General features: G+C 41.4%; 1 protein-coding gene across 1 annotated transcript; it reads right to left on the bottom strand.

The window, feature by feature from the left end:
* Window positions 1–10567: 10567 nt before the first annotated feature.
* LOC124261340 lies at window positions 10568–16381 on the bottom strand. Its single transcript, XM_046695649.1, has 3 exons — window positions 15917–16381; window positions 12616–12761; window positions 10568–10892 (listed from the first exon to the last, which is right to left on the bottom strand). Exons 1-3 carry the CDS (start codon window positions 16203–16205, stop codon window positions 10734–10736), a joined length of 594 nt encoding a protein of 197 aa, XP_046551605.1. The 5' UTR covers window positions 16206–16381; the 3' UTR covers window positions 10568–10733.
* Window positions 16382–18780: the final 2399 nt, after the last annotated feature.

Below are 18780 nucleotides of genomic sequence, written 5' to 3'. Positions count from 1 at the left end.
CTTTGGGTTGATGAGAATCAAGGGAAACCATATTGACTCCATATGAACATCGTCCATCATCTAACTCAGCACCCTGACTTTCAGAGTAGTGTATGGCCTGTAATGACAAGTCTGTGTCTCTGACAAGTTGGTGTTCACGGGCGTCGTGCGTTAAACTTGTATGAATGACAAGTATTGTTAACTCTGGTATTGAACTATTTCTTCATATTTCCAACGTTTGTGTCGACATATAGTCACGTTTGTGTATATATATATATATATATATATATATATATATATATATATATATATATATATATATATATATATAATATTAGGTGAATACCTATATATTGCCATCTAGGGAAAATATGTCACCTGTCTAGCCTACACTTAAGTGGTAGGAATTATGGATTAGTTTAAGTGGTGTTAGTAGAATAGACTCATCACGTTTCAACTCAACTGCATTATATAGACTCTGTGTACAGATGCTCATTACTGACTGGCTTTACAATGCATACCAAAGTGTTTCAAATGAGCAGTTTGGGGGGCTGTCATACAAGTAATGTGTATATTCTAGGCGATCCATTACTGAGAGACCTTGACGTATATATTTATAGACGTTCAATATAGCCATATGTATGGAATCCTAGAAGCGACATTGTGGTGTTGTCGTTCTCACACACACACAAAAACAAGCAAACAGTGTCACCATTAACCAAAGCGCGACAATACGACAACGCGACATTTTGGACATGTGTCGCATTGTCGCCAGGTCGCATTGTTGCGCTTTGAATAATATTGTTTTTATTCAACCAAAGGGCGACAATGCGACAATGTCCCTTCTTGGGTTCCATACATATGACAGTATGTCAAACAGATTGTGAAGGCGAACTAACAGGCTTTTGGAACATCAAGAGCAACGATTTTGCTAGGATACACTGTGAGACTGACGTTCTGGACACATCACCAGCCTCCAGCTTGTTGGTTTATCCAGGAAATTCTCCAATATCAAGAGACGGATATTGGAGTGTGTGATATCAAGGGTCGCCACCTTGCTTCTTTAGAGTCACCAAACAGCTCTCATAATCTACTCTTGAATTTTGGAACTTTGATAAGATGCTACGAATGTTTCTTTTACTTTCATTCATATACCGATCCCGAGGGAAAGTTACAGAAGAGGAATTGGTAGTTGGTGTTGGAATCAAGCTTTGCAACCAAAAGTGTATCGAAAGTGGATCCTGTATGAGTTTTGCATACGCTATTGACAGACTGGCGTGTCATCTTCTGCACAAGGATCCAGTCAAGTGGACCATGAAGGAGGGATATGTTATTCATCCAAAGCAAGGGACCCAAGTAATACGTTTAGATGATGAGAGGAAAATAATAAATGTGTTAATGAAGGCAATGTTAACAGTAGTTTATGTCATTCATATTGCAAAAGAAATACATGCACACTTAGGAGAGCATACTTTTATCTGGGTTTTATTCATCCTGATAAGATTCGTATAAATCTCAATCATAAGATTTGAGGCGGTGGGGTAGCCTAGTGGTTAAAGCGTTCGTTCGTCACGCCGGAGACCCGGGTTTGATTGCCCACATGGGTACAATACATGTATGTGAAGCCCATGTCTGGTGTCCCCGGCCGTGATATTGCTGGAATATTGCTAAAAGCGGCGTAAAACTAAACTCACTCATTCAATCATAAGATTTATATATTGCCTGTTGACTCACCGTGTCTCCTACCTGTGTCCTGAATATATGATTAGTAGTCCAGAACTATGATATGATGTATATTTCTGCCTGGTATATAAGCCAAGCTCTCTTTATGCTGTGCTGGAACGTGAAACCTGATTTGTTTGGCATTGATGGAGTAGGTTTTGCCACCATTGGGAAAGTAGCTATTAAGTGTTGGTATAAATTACATGAATAGTAATCACTATGGAAAAAGCAATATAAAACGAATGGTCTCGAAAAGAACCCGGATTTATTCCATAACACTGCATGACGCCACGGACGTAAATTACGTCCTACCGTTCTTTCCATTCTACACGGAAAACGTCTTGAGGAAATGGTCATTCTGAAGTCATCACACAAAACGACCACATGTGAGACTCAACGATTTGAAGCATTTTGGGATCAAGCGGTCACTAAAGATTGAAATTTGTCCTTTCTCCGGAACTCAGAAATCAGTAGGGAAGTGGATTTAAAGTGAGGCTGTTGTGTTGGCCCTGCTCTCCCCATGTTTGCATATAGAACCTGCCGTTCATCAGTTCCGGACCTCATGCTACAAGCTTCCTGTCACTCTTGTGCTGAAATCATGCATTGTCCACGCATGTTTCCACAACACAGGGGCATGACGTCTGATGATGCACATTGCGCGTTGTCTCAGTGTTTGCGTGCACCACGTCGCTGGCACGTGATTGCAGTGATTCGACAATCGCAGATCATAAAACGCTAACTGTGAGTGGGTGAGTATGGTTTTACGCCGCTTTCAGCAATATTCCAGCAATATCACCGCGGTGGACACCAGGAATGGGCTTCACACTGCGCTCATGTGGGAAATCGAACCCGGACCTTTGGCGTGACGAGCGAAATCTTTAACCACTACTAACTAACTGTGCAAAACCCACCGCCCTTTAACTAACTGTGCAAAACAATTACATCTCATTAGAATCTGTAATTGTAAATGACAATTCTTATGATATCATTTACAATTACATCTCATTGTGTAAATAATTTCACATTATACATTGTAAATGACAATTCTTATGATATCATTTACAATTACATCTCATTGTGTAAATAATTTCACATTATACATTGTAAATGCCAATTCTTTGAACGTTGAACTTCAGGGAAATGTCAATAATGATTGTGTATCTGCTGCTGGTGCTGACGACGATAATGATGATGATGTTTCTGATAATGATAATAACGAATGGAAGCTTTTACATCACACAGATTTCTGGTTAACTTCTTGCCTCAAGTTGGAAATCAACATGTAACACAATGTACTTATTTTAGCTTTCAGCTTGCTCCCTCGCGAACTGTGGATTCAACACTAGGTGTGTGGAGAGACGTCGTGGTGGTGCAGTATGTGTTAAAGGTAATATCCTGGGGTTTTTTCAACCTACATATAGTTACCTTCACTGACGTGAGAGTAAAATGTAGGTAACTAATTCGACAAGCAAGACGCAAGTGTTTGGTAGCAGCTGAAAGTATTGTATCCTTTGATAACATTATGACCATGAAGTCAGATAAGTCGTCTTTACTATGCCAGGGTCTCCTTTCACGAAGCAACACTTACTAAGGTTAACTAACTCCCATTCTTTAACATTGCACTAAGGTTACCTTAGAGACTTACGATCAACTCAGCGCTTTGTGAAAGGAGCCCCAGATCAATAAATGATTTTCTTGATTCAGGGTGAACTGAGGGTGATGATGAGAATGTATCTGAGGGTGATGGTGAGAATGTATCTGAGGGTGATGATGAGAATGTATCTGAGGGTGATGGTGAGAATGTATCTGAGGGTGATGATGAGAATGTATCTGAGGGTGATGGTGAGAATGTATCTGAGGGTGATGATGAGAATGTATCTGAGGGTGATGGTGAGAATGTATCTGAGGGTGATGATGAGAATGTATCTGAGGGTGATGATGAGAATGTATCTGAGGGTGATGGTGAGAATGTATCTGAGGGTGATGGTGAGAATGTATCTGAGGGTGATGATGAGAATGTATCTGAGGGTGATGGTGAGAATGTATCTGAGGGTGATGGTGAGAATGTATCTGAGGATGATGATGAGAATGTATCTGAGGGTGATGGTGAGAATGTATCTGAGGGTGATGATGAGAATGTATCTGAGGGGTGATGGTGAGAATGTATCTGAGGGTGATGGTGAGAATGTATCTGAGGGTGATGGTGAGAATGTATCTGAGGGTGATGATGAGAATGTATCTGAGAGTGATGGTGAGAATGTATCTGAGGGTGATGATGAGAATGTATCTGAGGGTGATGGTGAGAATGTATCTGAGGGTGATGATGAGAATGTATCTGAGGGTGATGATGAGAATGTATCTGAGGGTGATGGTGAGAATGTATCTGAGGGTGATGGTGAGAATGTATCTGAGGGTGATGATGAGAATGTATCTGAGGGTGATGGTGAGAATGTATCTGAGGGTGATGATGAGAATGTATCTGAGGGTGATGGTGAGAATGTATCTGAGGGTGATGCTGAGAATGTATCTGAGGGTGATGGTGAGAATGTATCTGAGGGTGATGATGAGAATGTATCTGAGGGTGATGGTGAGAATGTATCTGAGGGTGATGGTGAGAATGTATCTGAGGGTGATGGTGAGAATGTATCTGAGGATGATGATGAGAATGTATCTGAGGGTGATGGTGAGAATGTATCTGAGGGTGATGATGAGAATGTATCTGAGGGTGATGATGAGAATGTATCTGAGGGTGATGGTGAGAATGTATCTGAGGGTGATGGTGAGAATGTATCTGAGGATGATGATGAGAATGTATCTGAGGGTGATGGTGAGAATGTATCTGAGGGTGATGATGAGAATGTATCTGAGGGTGATGGTGAGAATGTATCTGAGGGTGATGATGAGAATGTATCTCAGGGTGATGGAAGCCTTCTCTCCAAGGAAGATGAGAAAGCTTCGTTTAGGTCCATTGTAAAAACAAAACCCGTTGTTAACTTTTGATCATGTGCTAACTGTATCTCTATCTGAGGTTGGGGGTGGAGATGAGTGTAAGGGCTGAGCTAAGGGTGAATTCGGAGCTATGTGTGAGGGCGGAGCTGAGGTTGAGGTTGGAGATGAGTGTAAGGGCGGAGCTAAGGGTGAAAGTGGAAGTGAGTGTAAGGATGGAGCTGTGTATGAGGATGGAGCTATGTGTGAACGTGGAGATGAGTGTAAGGGCGGAGCTAAGAGGAAAAGTGGAAGTGAGTGTAAGGATGGCGCTCTGGATGAGGGTGGAGCTATGTGTGAACGTGGAGATGAGTGTAAGGGCGGAGCTAAGGGTGACGGTGGAGCTATATGTAAATGTACGGAGCTGCAGTTAAGGACGGAGGTGAGTCTAAGGGTGGAACCGAGGGTGAGTATGGAACTGAGTGTGAGGGGGGAGCTAAGTTTGACGGTAGAGGTGAAGTTAAGGGTAGAGGTGAGTGTGAGGGGGGAGCTTAGTGTGAGGGTAGAGGAGAAGTTAAGGGTGGAGCTGAGTGTAAGGGTGGAGCTAAGTGTGAGGGTAGAGGTGAAGTTAAGGGTAGAGGTGAGTGTGAGGGGGGAGCTGAGGATGAGGGTGGAGCTGAGTGTAAGGGTGGAGCTAACTTAAGGATGAGGGTAGAGTTGAAGTTAAGGGTAGAGGTGACGTTAAGGGTAGAGGTGATGAGTGTGAGGGGGTAACTAAGTGTGAGGGAAAAGGAGAAGTTAAGGGTAGAGGTGAGTGTGAGGGGGGAGCTGAGGATGAGGGTGGAGCCTAGTGTAAGGGTGGAGCTAAGGGTGAGGGTAGAGGTGAAGTTTAGGGTAGAGGTGAGTGTGAGGGGGGAGCTGAGGATGAGGGTGGAGCTGAGTGTAAGGGTGGAGCTAAGTTTAAGGGAAGAGTTGAAGTTAAGGGTAGAGGTGAGTGTGAGGGGGAGCTGAGGATGAGGGTGGAGCTGAGTGTAAGGGTGGAGCTAAGTGTGAGGGTAGAGTTGAAGTTAAGGGTAGAGGTGAGTGTGAGGGGGGAGCTGAGGATGAGGGTGGAGCTGAGTGTAAGGGTGGAGCTAAGTTTGAGGGTAGAGTTGAAGTTAAGGGTAGAGGTGAGTGTGAGGGTGAGTGAGGGCATTCCACCTAGCAATTTAACCTTTTATCTGACAACATTTAACTGTGTCCTTTATTGTCACCGCAATTTCAACATTCTGAACATTGCACAGGTCTCACCGCCACCAGCGCCCTCGAATCCAGATGCATAAAGGACTCTGACTGTCCAGTACCTAGGATGTTTGTGTGCTTCACCAAGACCTGTAAGTGTGCACCAGGCTACAGCTACAATCCTGCCACTGACAGCTGTGTAAGACGTAAGGCTCTTTAGTAAGACTCTTTTAATATGACTTTTGTTGGTGTGGTTCTAACACAATTACGTACACTTTGTTCTGATGATCTTGTTGGTAGTGGTCATGAACTTGCTGTTAGTACAAGTATATAATACTCATGAAGTTGTTGGCAGTACTCATGACCGTGGTGACAGTGCTCATGACCATGGTGACAGTGCTCGTGACCATGGTGTCAGTGCTCATGAACATGGTGTCAGTGCTCATGACCATGAAGGCATTGCTCAATACCATGGTGACAGTGCTCATGACCATGGTGTCAGTGCTCATGACCGTGTAGGCAGTGCTCATGACCATGGTGACAGTGATCATGACCATGGTGACAGTGCTCATGACCGTGTAGGCAGTGCTCATGACCATGGTGACAGTGATCATGACCATGGTGGCAGTGCTCATGACCAGGGTGACAGTGCGCATGACCATGTTGGCAGTGATCATGACCATGGTGGCAGTGCTCATGACCATGGTGACAGTGCGCATGACCATGTTGGCAGTGCTCATGACCATGGTGACAGAGCTCATGACCATGGTGGCATTGCTCATGACCATGTAGGCAGTGCTCATGACCATGGTGACAGAGCTCATGACCATGGTGGCAGTGCTCATGACCATGGTGACAGTGCTCATGACCATGGTGGCATTGCTCATGACCATAGTGACAGTGCGCATGACCATGTTGGCAGTGCTCATGACCATGTTGGCAGTGCTCATGACCATGTTGGCAGTGCTCATGAACATGGTGACAGTGCGCATGATCATGGTGGCATTGCTCATGACCATGGTGACAGTGCGCATGACCATGTTGGCAGTGCTCATGACCATGTTGGCAGTGCTCATGACCATGGTGACAGTGCTCATGACCATGTTGGCAGTGCTCATGAACATGGTGGCAGTGCTCATGAACCTTTGTATAGTACACAGACAGTATGATATAACACGTGTTAAACATTCCAGCAAAATCCATTTCACACAAAGGAAGTATAGATGTTCCTGGAAATTGTACAGCTGCTTTTCATAGTTTGTAATGATCTTTAATATTGATGCTGAGACCATGTACTTCGTAGGATGCAAAGTGTATGGCAACGGACTGACGACATACCAAGGACTGGGTATCATGGAACACAATGATAGAATAACGTATGGTAGAACTGAAAAGTACTGCTCTGACATGTGCACCAGAGAGGGAAGCTTTACATGTGTGTCCTATGAATACTCACACAGAGTCGGCCGGTGCCAGATTTCAAAATCCGGATACCTAGACGTGGAAGACACCAAGAGAGAGACGGGGCTACAAGACTGGATCTTTGTGGTGAGAAACTGTGCATAACACTATAGCCGTGAAAGCTGGAACGACGTTCCTATACAAAACATAGGAACACACTCATTTCCACCACCTGCTAATACCTGCACCATGTTAAAAAAGCAGCACAATGGAGTTGCTGTAACCATTCATCTGAGATCAACGCCGCGCCATCTAAATCCCACACGGGCACCCACACACACCCTCAGCCGCACCCGCACCCTCACCCGCATCCCTCATTTGCAACCGCATCCGCACCTCAACCTTACCCTCACCCCTACCCTCACCCTCACCCGTACCCTCACCCTCACCCGCACCCTCATGCGCACCCTTACCCTTACCCGCACACTCACCCGCATCCGACAATGCAACAGCCTGAAAACCGTAATTTTAAAACGCTTGGATTCATTTCCAATGGTGCTTCAACATCTGTTATGGCTACATTTTAATATCTCGATATTTACTCGTTGCAAATCTTCACAAACATAAAACAGGATACATGCCTGATGTTGAAATGCAGAATGAAGAACTTTCCATTCAGTCTGATTATTGTTTTCTGTGGAGGGTCTTGATTCAAGTTAACGGAAGGCGAGGCAATATATCATGTCCTGAACGCACGACTTTCTTGTTGGAGATGGTGAAAGTAACACATGTGTGCCAAGGGTACTGTCTGTAGCCCCCGTGAATTGTAATCAACATCATCAAATATTGTGGAAATGCTCGACTGCTGGACATAAAGTATCTTTGTGGTGTGGTCCCAAAATAAAAAATTAAAATTAAAATTAAATATGGTAGTCCTCATGTCAGGACTCGAAGAGTTGTAAATATGTACCAGTTGTCACTGTATTAAAAATGACAATCGTGTTATCAATCCGCACATATTGTACACTACTAAAACCTTCCTTATCATAAGAGGCTTGTAAAATATCAAAGTTGCTGCTATTAAATTTATTTCCTCACACCTGTGTTTCTGAAAGACAAAAGTCTGTGACGTGGTTTCGTTTAGCTTTAGTTTAGTTGTACACAAGTGTTAAAAAGAGGAATGCACAAACTCAGGTCTGGAAATATAATCCACGTCAGGTGTACACGACGGACAGAATACATTAATAACGTTACATATACTGCTCACACTTTGCTAAGGATCACTAAAATTCACAACTTTACTTAAACGTTTATTTATAATTTGAAATTGTATCCATTTTAAACTGGATACATAATAATATGATCACCCCTCTGTAGGCAAACAGTCACTTTAAACTAACCTTATGCACTTGATACATGTGTAACCATATAAATGTGAATTGTAAAACTTAATAGTTTATAAATCTGAACACATGAATAAGATTATATACTTGTTTGTTATTGCGAATTGTAAATCTTAATAGTTTATACATCAGGACACATAAATAAGATTATATACTTGTTTGTTATTGCGAATTGTAAATCTTAATAGTTTATATATCAGGACACATAAATAAGATTACATACATGTTTGTTATTGCGAATTGTAAATCTTAATAGTTTATACATCAGGACACATAAATAAGATTACATACATGTTTGTTATTGCGAATTGTAAATCTTAATAGTTTATACATCAGAACACATAAATAAGATTATATACTTGTTTGTTATTGCCAATTATAAAACTTTATAGTTTCTAAATCAGAACACATGAACACGATTATATACCTGTTTGTTATTGTGAATTGTACATCTTAAGAAGATTATAAATCAATACACGCGAATAAGATTACATACATGTTTGTTATGTGAATTGTAACTCTTAATGATTTACATATAAGAACACACGAACAAGATCGCATACATGTTTGATTTTGTGAATTGTATCTCGTAATATTTTATAAATCAGAACACATGTATTTATATTTGTTATATAATAAATGTTTGTTATTGTGAATCATCTGTTCCGCCTGTTGTTTTCTCTCTGCTGACGTTTGTTACAATCTCCATTCCTCACATGTGTTTACATGTCAGGTGTATTTGACCATTTGTAGTACTGATAATTTTCCGTACAGATTTGATGCCGTTCTCCCTGCCATGCCAATAAAAAGAGGAACAGCCAGGTGTACGTGAAGCACGTGCACAAGTGCCGACAAAGTTATTGATTCATTTACCTGTGCTCTGCCGGCTCCATCCTTTCTCGCACACCTGGCTGTTCCTCTCTTTGCACTCCTCCCTCGTAACAAATAGTGAACTGTGTCAAAATTTTAATGACAGTTTGTAAAACAACTTTTTTATTTTTAGGACATAAATTCTGCGAAAACCTCACAGAGTTGGTCTGATGTTTTGATTATGATCAGTGTTTCATTTAGTACTATATGTATATTAGTTTTCGAGTTGGATTGCAATTCATCGCTCCAATTTTGAGCCAAACGGACTGTAGATATTACCGATGTATGACTGAGGACTGCAGACAATCATGGACTGCCGAGATACACCAGTGATTGATATCATGAGCACATTAAAGCAACATGTTAATAATTCGAGAGTCTATGTGTGAGATTCGTATACATACACATACATACATACATACATACATACATACTAACATTTGTATAGCGCCGATATCCAGCTCACCTCAGCTGCTCAAAGGCGCTTTGTTTTCCCCTCGTTCACTGGATGTCAATCTCAACGGCACATCGCATTGTCAATCTCAACTCCCTTGGGAGCATACAACTCTTGCAGCCACTAGGCGCACCGAGTTAACGGGGCATTCCCATCCTTACGAGGTACCCATTCACAGCTGGGTGGACTGGGACACATAGTCACAGTACTTTGTCCAAGTTTACTGCACGTTGCTGTACCCGCAACTGGGTGTTTGCACGTATTCATGTGGCCACCATCTGGTCATATACCAACGGATTCGTGGGTTCTTTTAAGTGCACAGGGTTGTGTACTGTACACTAGGGGTTGTGACAACACTGAAAGAGTCTGCACACAAAGTTGACTCCAAGGTTTGTCACAGGTGGGCTCGATCCCGTCACTTCACGCTCGCTGGATCACTAGCCTGGCGCTTTAGCCAGTTCGCCCACCGCGCCCCCGTATGAAAAGCAAGTAATTATAGGAACTGTGAACAGGCTAAACATACGTTAACATGACGTGGTAAACAGTGTTCATATTTCCTACATAAAACAGGAAGATTGTAGGAGGTCACAAACTTTATTCAGAAATCAGCATTGTTTATTGGTTAAAACGCCAGTGCGAGCAGTGGGACCTCAACAATATCAGACAACAAGGATGTCTTCTCAGTAAGTCAGTACAATGTTCTTTCCCTTTGTAGTGTCATAGTCCATGGTCTTTAATCTTCATGTAAATCATCATATTTAGGGCATATGAAGGATCGCCATCTTATAGACGGACGCCGAATAGAATCCCCCGCATATCTTGCTTAGGTCTCCATTACATGGTTCGTTGCAGTGACTTTCGTTCTTGCTCACACTCGTGATGGCATCAGCACACCTGCACAGCCTTCTTGGTATAAGCTGAAAGAAAACAGATTTATTATATTCTGTTTCTTTATGGAAAACGTTTTCAATAATTGGATGTATTTGTCTGCACCTATACCTTTGGAGAATGCAAGAAACAAACTAGAAACGTAATTTTGTTCACATTTAGATACAAATCTTTTTACACTTCAACACAGCAACAGGCATTTGAGTCTTTTCTTTGTTACTGTCCGATATGTTCTGGTCTTGCATATAGGCCTGATGCACTAAAGGCACTAAAGATACCTATTCGGACTAGGGCTGCGCAATATAACCGGTTTACCGGTATTTACCGGTTCAGACATGAACACGATACGTATTGCGATACGCTGATCGAAAACCGGTATATTGACATGCATTCGGAAAACTTCGTAACACTCGGAAATCCTCGGATATTTCCGTTTTTTAAATTGTTCCTTTCCTTATTTCATTTGTGCCAATCATTATTTACATTTTTATTTTGTCATGATTAAAAGTTTTTATTAACGCCTAATCAAGCATTGTGATTGTGTTGCGTTTTTGCTTTATAAATCAAGCATTAACTCGATTATACGTATTTTTTGTTAAAGAAAACTTCTTGCAATATATTGCAATACATATCGCAATACATGCTTTCGCATCGCAATTTATCGCAATATGAAAATTCCTTGCAATAACCACCCCTAATTCGGACCCAGTGTTTTCAGGGACAGTGTGGTGAGGATCATGTCAAATAAGTTCCTGCGATGACACCATGTGCAATATGACAGCCATTCACCCATTAATACAAGGTGTGTCTGTAATTTCATCCATCTTTCTTCCCACTCTAATTTGTGACATCTGTATCTTCCCACTGATATTCAATAACTTAGCTCGCCAATTTCCGTTCGGTTAGGTTTTTCTCGTAAATGTAGGACAACGACATAAGGTTACATTTGTGGCAGGACTGTCAACATTGCCAAGGATCATGGGGCTTTGGAAAAATACTTGATGACATAAATAACAAGACGTGTTACAACAGTGGTTGCATACAGGTGGTGACATTACAGGTTGCATACATGTGGTGAGTCAAAGTTAAAACTATGGGTACAGTAGCATGTGTGCATACTTATGTTGCCAATAGAAGTGCTGCTCCAAGTTCATGTTAGGTGCTTGGTTTAACCAAGCGATTTGGAACCATACAGGTTCTATACCTATTCTATGGGAATTATATCAGGGACACGTGCTGGCCACTCCATACGATCAATTGTTTGTGTTTGCAAATACTGTTCCGGAACCATGTGGACCAGCCTTGTCATCCATAAGGATGAAGTCATTCCCGATAGCTCCTGCGTAAGGTTTGAGACGGACGTCCAGGATCTCATCTCTGTAACGAATCCCGGTCATGGTGTCATTTGCAAGACCATAGGGATCGATCTTACCGTCCCAGCTGATTCCAACCATGTACCCATTTCCATATCTGTCATGGTCAGCAATGTTAACATGAGCTAAATAAAATCTCCTCCACACCCTTAGACGTCTATCAGTAAAGTCCAGACAACTTCGGATAATCCCCGTCCCTTAACAAATGTTGAACAGTATAGCTTGGTGAATATACATTGTTAACTGTATTTGGGAATAATCGCTGTTGCTGCTTTGAAATTCCAACAATACTCTTTCTTACTGTTGCAGTTTGTGATAGCTGTGGTTAATGGTACGTATGTGGTTGAGTATCATGACAATAGGCGTGTTAAACTCGCACCTTCTTGACGATGTGCATAGTTCCAGAGGTGTAACCGAGTCTGTAGCATTCTTGCTGGCAAACTTCAGGTGTCAGTCCAGTCAAGTATCTTTTGCGCGTCTCTTTCAGCGCCTTGCCCTTGTAACAGCCAACGAATACGAAGTGAACTGTGAGAACAGAATGATAATGATGGTCACTAGAAGGCATACATATATTCTATGAAACGATAAGCTTACAAAATCAATGCACGTTTAATGTTATAATAACAAAATCTGAAAGGCGTGTGTTCACAACTTAACATGATGGAAACGTGACAAGACAAAATGAGTTAACAGCAACGGTGGAATATTTCGGTGTTATTTCGCCACATACAAAACAAGCCTGTCACATGATGTTGAAAAATAGTCTCATGTTGTTAAACCAGCTATGTTTGAATCGTAGATCTCATGGACACCAGCTATGTTTGAATTGTAGATAGGACAATTGTTAATGTTGCATCAAAGCCGGAGCTCAACACATTTTGATGACACTTCTTGTACCTTAAAGCGAGCTATATTAGACATCCACGCCACACGATCTGGCATGGGCTGCGCAGTATACGCTTGGGCATTTATTATTCAAGGTGAGGGGACTTCATGTGCATCATCAATGATCATGCCAGTCCTCTTATGGCGTCTAGCAACAAGCAGATGTACCAGAAGTCCGCCTTACCTTGTTTGGATGTCAGTCTTGTTGTGGTGCCTAGCAACAAGCAGATATACCGGAAGTCAGCATTACCTTGTGTGGATGACAGTCTTGTTGTGGTGCCTTGCTACAGACAGATGTACCGGAAGTCCGCCTTACCTTGTTTGGATGTCAGTCTTGTTGTGGTGCATTGCCACAGACAGATGTACCGGAAGTCCACCTTACCTTGTTTGGATGTCAGTCTTGTTGTGGTGCATTGCCACAGGCAGATGTACCGGAAGTCCGCCTTACCTTGTTTGGATGTCAGTCTTGTTGTGGTGCCTTGCCACAGGCAGATGTACCGGAAGTCCGCCTTACCTTGTTTGGATGTCAGTCTTGTTGTGGTGCCCTTCCTACAAGCAGATGTACCGGAAGTCCGCCTTACCTTGTTTGGATGTCAGTCTTGTTGTGGTGCATTGCCACAGGCAGATGTATCGGAAGTCCGCCTTACCTTGTTTAGATGTCAGTCTTGTTGTGGTGCCTTCCTACAAGCAGATGTACCGGATGTCCGCCTTATGAAACATTTTTACGACCTCATGAAACAGGGGCAGTCTGAGATTTCTTAGTTAACGTCATGCTGCCTACACCTAGTCATAAAATATAGAAATACGATGTTATTAAAGTTCATTTGTAAATACCAATTTCTTATGAAACAAGGAATTGGAATTTAGTGTAACCATAGTTGTCTGTAGTGTCTCTTTTCACTTTCACACGAGAAAATTCATGTCGGCTGAAAAGTAAGTCATTGTCTGAATTGGTTCATGAGACTCATGTTTCGGTTTGACCACTGCCACATATGCTGCAAGTTCTACAAGTCTTCATTTGGCCTCAGACTGCATGTTAAAGGGATCCTTCACAACAACAACCGTTTCTATTGCCAAGTCTGTGGAAAAGGGTATCAAAAACTGTGGGATTTCAACAGTTAATGCTCTAAAATCCTTGCAACTACATGGACAATTACTTCAACGTAAACATTCAAAGCAATGGACAGTTTCAAAACAACTCCATGTACAATGTACAGTTTGATTTTTCGACGATAACTAAAAAATTACCAATGCATTAAAGCCTAAACTGTGAATGAAACCTAAAATCACTATATCTAAGAACTGACAGAAAAAAACAGGTGTGTCTGTTAATGAGGATGTCATATTTCGTATTGAAACGATCATTTTCTTTCGACTCTCAAACGGGTGCCCTCGCCTAACGCGCAATTGTAACAAATATAGAGGCATTCGTGACAAACCTCGGTTTTTCCGGGACAAACCGAATAGCGACTCGTGCCCCTCTGGAAGGATTTCATATTGGCGTATGAACATCAGAACTACTTTAAACAAGAACGATAACTCTATCCCTGTTTGATTCCAATGTTTCTAAAAATAACCGAAGCACATGTACATTGTATTGCTAGGTTGTTTGTTGTTGGGTTTTTTTTTTGTTTTTTGTTTTCTTTGTTTTGTTTAGTTTTTTTTGTTTTTTTGGGGGGTCCACTTATTTATTTTAAAGAATTAAACCTCTTTGATACAACTAAAACAAGGAGAAAAACATATTTGTTAAAGACATATTCTAATGTAATTATTACCAGCTGTTCACCTTGTATTTCCAATTATGTTAATTAATAGGGTTCTTAATAGGGTTTAATCATCACAAATGGCAATTGTTTTATTGAATATACAAATAAAATAAACAAAATTCAGCTACATTAAATCCCAAAGCAGATACTCAAAAATGACTTTAATATATTTCTCAAACTGAACATTCGTGTAACCTTGCTGTCACACCTCTGGTGGAATTTTAAATAAATTCGATGAAAAAAATATGAATGACCAAAAAACAGTCAGACTAAAATATCCCCAGAGATATGAAATATAAGCCCAATGTTAAAGATTAAGGTTGATTGGTTACATACAAAAACGATATTATTGTTTTGAAACTGGTAGCGATTATAATTACATTTCCTAAAAATGGTCGAAGCACACTAACAATCTCCATCACATGCCCGCAAGATCGTCAGAAATACACTCAGTTGGACCTATGAGAGCCGTTATGTCAACAAACGCACGTGCGTGTATTTTAATCTTTCACCGTCACTGGCATGCTTCTTATTAAAAGCTTCATAATAGGCAGCAAAATCCTTTTAGCTACGTTCTTTGTACTTTCAATATGTCAATATATATTTTTCATGATTTTTTAAACAAGGACATAATGCCATAAACGATTTAAGTACTCGGGATTATTTTTATCAAAGCACCGCGCTCATTTACGCGCGTTCTGATTGGTTTGTCGTATTTTCGCACATAACAAGTATCGAGTGGGGGACGAGTCTTCTTGGAGGTTACGGAAAGGGGCGAGTGGTGACGAATGATATAGAGGGTGTCAAACAATTTTATAGATCCTTCTGCCAAATGGCAAAACCGGATATACTTGCAAAATAATGAAAATGCGAGGAAAAGCCCACTTTTACTCTTGCGTCACGTGTCCTACTTTCACTCTCCAGCGAGGAAATGGAGTTGCTTTTGGGGCAACTCCATATTTCGTGTGGACAGCGCTTCCACCCTGTCAATCTGAACAAATGCAACCAAAGCTAAGACTGTTCTCTAACCTCGCTTATTGAAACCTCTGGCGCCGGGAAGAGAAACATTGGAGGGAGATAGGGGTGTCCTGTAGATGTAGCACTGACCGCCATGGTGCATCACAGCAAGACAGGCTTCATCCCTCCCACAGAAGCTGGCACATACCAGCTTACTCCTCGACTGGTAGATGACAGCTGGGGTCCCGTCAGGTCTAACGTTGTCCAGATGGGTCAGTCTTGTAAACAGACGTCCGGAAACAACAGCATCATGTGTGAAAACCTCTTGCAAGAAGAGGGGCAGAAGTACCAGAAGATTCATTCCTTCTCCTCAGCTTAAGACAAACAATTGTAACTGACTACACTGTACTTCCCAGCGCTGCAACATATAGTTGTATAGTACACCACCTTCACAGATGAAGTATTATGTAATGATAATCGGCCAGGATCATGCAATACGTAGGCAGTGCAGAATCCAATTGTACGACAGAGGCTCCATGTTGACACGAACAAGACGGTTGCTAAGGATGTAAACACTATCCATCAGTCAAAAACATGAGCAGTGTTCACCAAAGGGACTATCAAGTGATGTCCCCCATTAGCACAAACACGTTTAGCTTATTCGTGGTTCGAAGCCCATGAGGGCATCATTTTTATGTGTTTCACGTAGCCACCTCATTCTGAACATGGGTCGATCTGTAGTGGAAAAATATAAAATAAATATTTAAAAAAGCTTAATAAAGACACAATATCTGAATAGTGCTCTTGATTCTCATTTGTTGTACTTGTTATTACAATTTCTCGCGTTCTCGTGACTTCAAACTTATGGCAGCGACTGAGAGGAAGGTAAACATTTTTTTTAAAGATAAACTCACCCTATATCTTAGATAGCACCTATTAATCTATGAATAAAATATTAAATAGTGAAACCTTTGCAGATCAATCGATATCAAGAGAGAGAGAGATTATTACACTAAGGTGGCCACCGGCCGATTACACAAGTAGTACAGCATATATGCACCATGTATAGAGGGTGCCATGCATATTATTCTTTACAATTGCAACCGATTATTTCTTTTTTCATGGCAAGAAATGCATACTTTGCTTAACAATTAATAACATCTGGTTTTTTTTATGATAATAACTGATAAAATGTATGTTGGGTTTACAATATAATATTCAGGTAACAATTTTCTCAAATCTGACAAATGCAACGATAACAAATTCGTTCATCTTAGCAATATGAAGTTTTCTATCTACCTCTATCATTAATCTGTGATTTGAACACCTAAATTTATATTCAGGGCTATTCCATATGAAGTAACAAATATTCTTCCCAACATTATTCTTTCTTCAGAGATTGATAACAACGTATTCATGCGAGTAACATTCTCATTGTGCCACACATAACTAAAACCATATTTATCTAACAATTGTTCTGCATTATGGGCTCAACATTGTCTACCAACTTCTGCTAATTTATATTGATAACGGTATGTGTGGTATCATTCTGTTTGGTGTACAAAAAGACTAACGTGACGGGTATTCTCCTTCTACCACCACCACAAACGTGATAAAAGAACAAACATCAGTGTAAGTCCCCTGTGACACTTGCCGAGGCGTTTATTAAAACTGTACGCGGTACATCACATCACAGTGATGATTTACGCCTCACCGTCTTGTTCCACGCAAACAACCCTTCAAGCAGTTTGACTTTCATGCAAGGCAGTTTCTATGTTTGCACCCTAGAAGAAAATAGTATGCATATTATCACTGTAGACATCAGATGCTACTGTAACATCTTCTCCACCTACAAGGTAGGTATGACCACAATGCAGCAGTGTTTCTCATTATCATCTCTTCTTGCAGACCTTGATTAAGTGTCACAAATCAATATGTTAAGTACTGGTGTCGCAGCCGAGAATGAACTTACCGCGCTATGACGTCACATTTATAGACATATCTGACAACGCCCTCTAGACCACGCATTACCTCCCCTTTTATCTGGTTTGTCCCTAAAGAGAAATCAATTTCTATCTAATTCACCCAGCTCAAACGATATAAATTTCATTTATCAGAGTATGTGTTTACAATATTGCGGGTAATCGAAAACGCAAAATAAGCGACTTATAGCGGAGAAACTCCACCATCGATCAACACGAGATAATGTTACTCCGACACTCAATGGAATTATTTGAGACTGGGCAGATTGTAAGAACAAAACTGTTATCAATCACATTAATGTATCAACGTATTTTGAGTAGTTGTATAGTTTAGGGTTAGTGAGTGAGTGAGTGAGTTGGCTTTTATAACGCTTTTAGCGATTTTCCAGCAATATCACGGCTGGGGACACGACAAAAATGGGCTTCAGACATTGTACCCATGCTGGGAATCGAACCTGGGCCTTGAGCGTGACGGGCGATGGTTGTAACCACTGGGCTACCCCATCGCCCCAATTTCGGTACAGGTGTATGTTCGTATAGAGTGACCATCTGGGCAGGAGAGTGACTATGAGCCCAGGAGAGTGACTATGTGTGCAGGAGTGTGACTATGTGTGCAGGAGAGTAACTGTGTGTACAGGAGGTTGACTATGTGTGCAGGAGCGTGACTATGTGTGCAGGAGTGTGACTATGTGTGTAGGAGTGTGACTATGTGTGAAGGAAAGTAACTGTGTGTACAGGAGTGTGACTATGTGTGAAGGAAAGTAACTGCGTGTGCAGGAGTGTGACTATGTGTGCAGGAAAGTAACTGTGTGTACAGGAGGGTGACTATGTGTGCAGGAGTGTGACAATGTGTACAGGAGGGTGACTATGTGTACAGGAGTGTGACTTTGTGTGTAGGAGGGTTACTATGTGTGCAGGAGTGTGACAATGTGTACAGGTGTGTGACTATGTGTA

The sequence above is a fragment of the Haliotis rubra genome, unplaced genomic scaffold (genome assembly GCF_003918875.1).
Source record: "Haliotis rubra isolate DU_JTF1 unplaced genomic scaffold, ASM391887v1 Scf797, whole genome shotgun sequence".
Lineage (NCBI taxonomy): Eukaryota > Metazoa > Mollusca > Gastropoda > Lepetellida > Haliotidae > Haliotis > Haliotis rubra.
The sequence above is the reverse complement of the archived record's forward strand: the minus strand, read 5'-3'. Positions and strand labels throughout refer to the sequence as shown.

Bases quoted from the DNA above. Each gene is read 5' to 3' on its own strand.
- LOC124261340 (XM_046695649.1), bottom strand. From the start codon at position 16,205: ATGAATCTTCTGGTACTTCTGCCCCTCTTCTTGCAAGAGGTTTTCACA. The intron at 12,762-15,916 runs GTTAGAGAACAG...CTGTTCTCACAG, and splicing joins CAGAGGTTTCAATAAGCGAG to TTCACTTCGTATTCGTTGGC. The intron at 10,893-12,615 runs GTGCGAGTTTAA...GTTTTCTTTCAG, and splicing joins CTATGCACATCGTCAAGAAG to CTTATACCAAGAAGGCTGTG.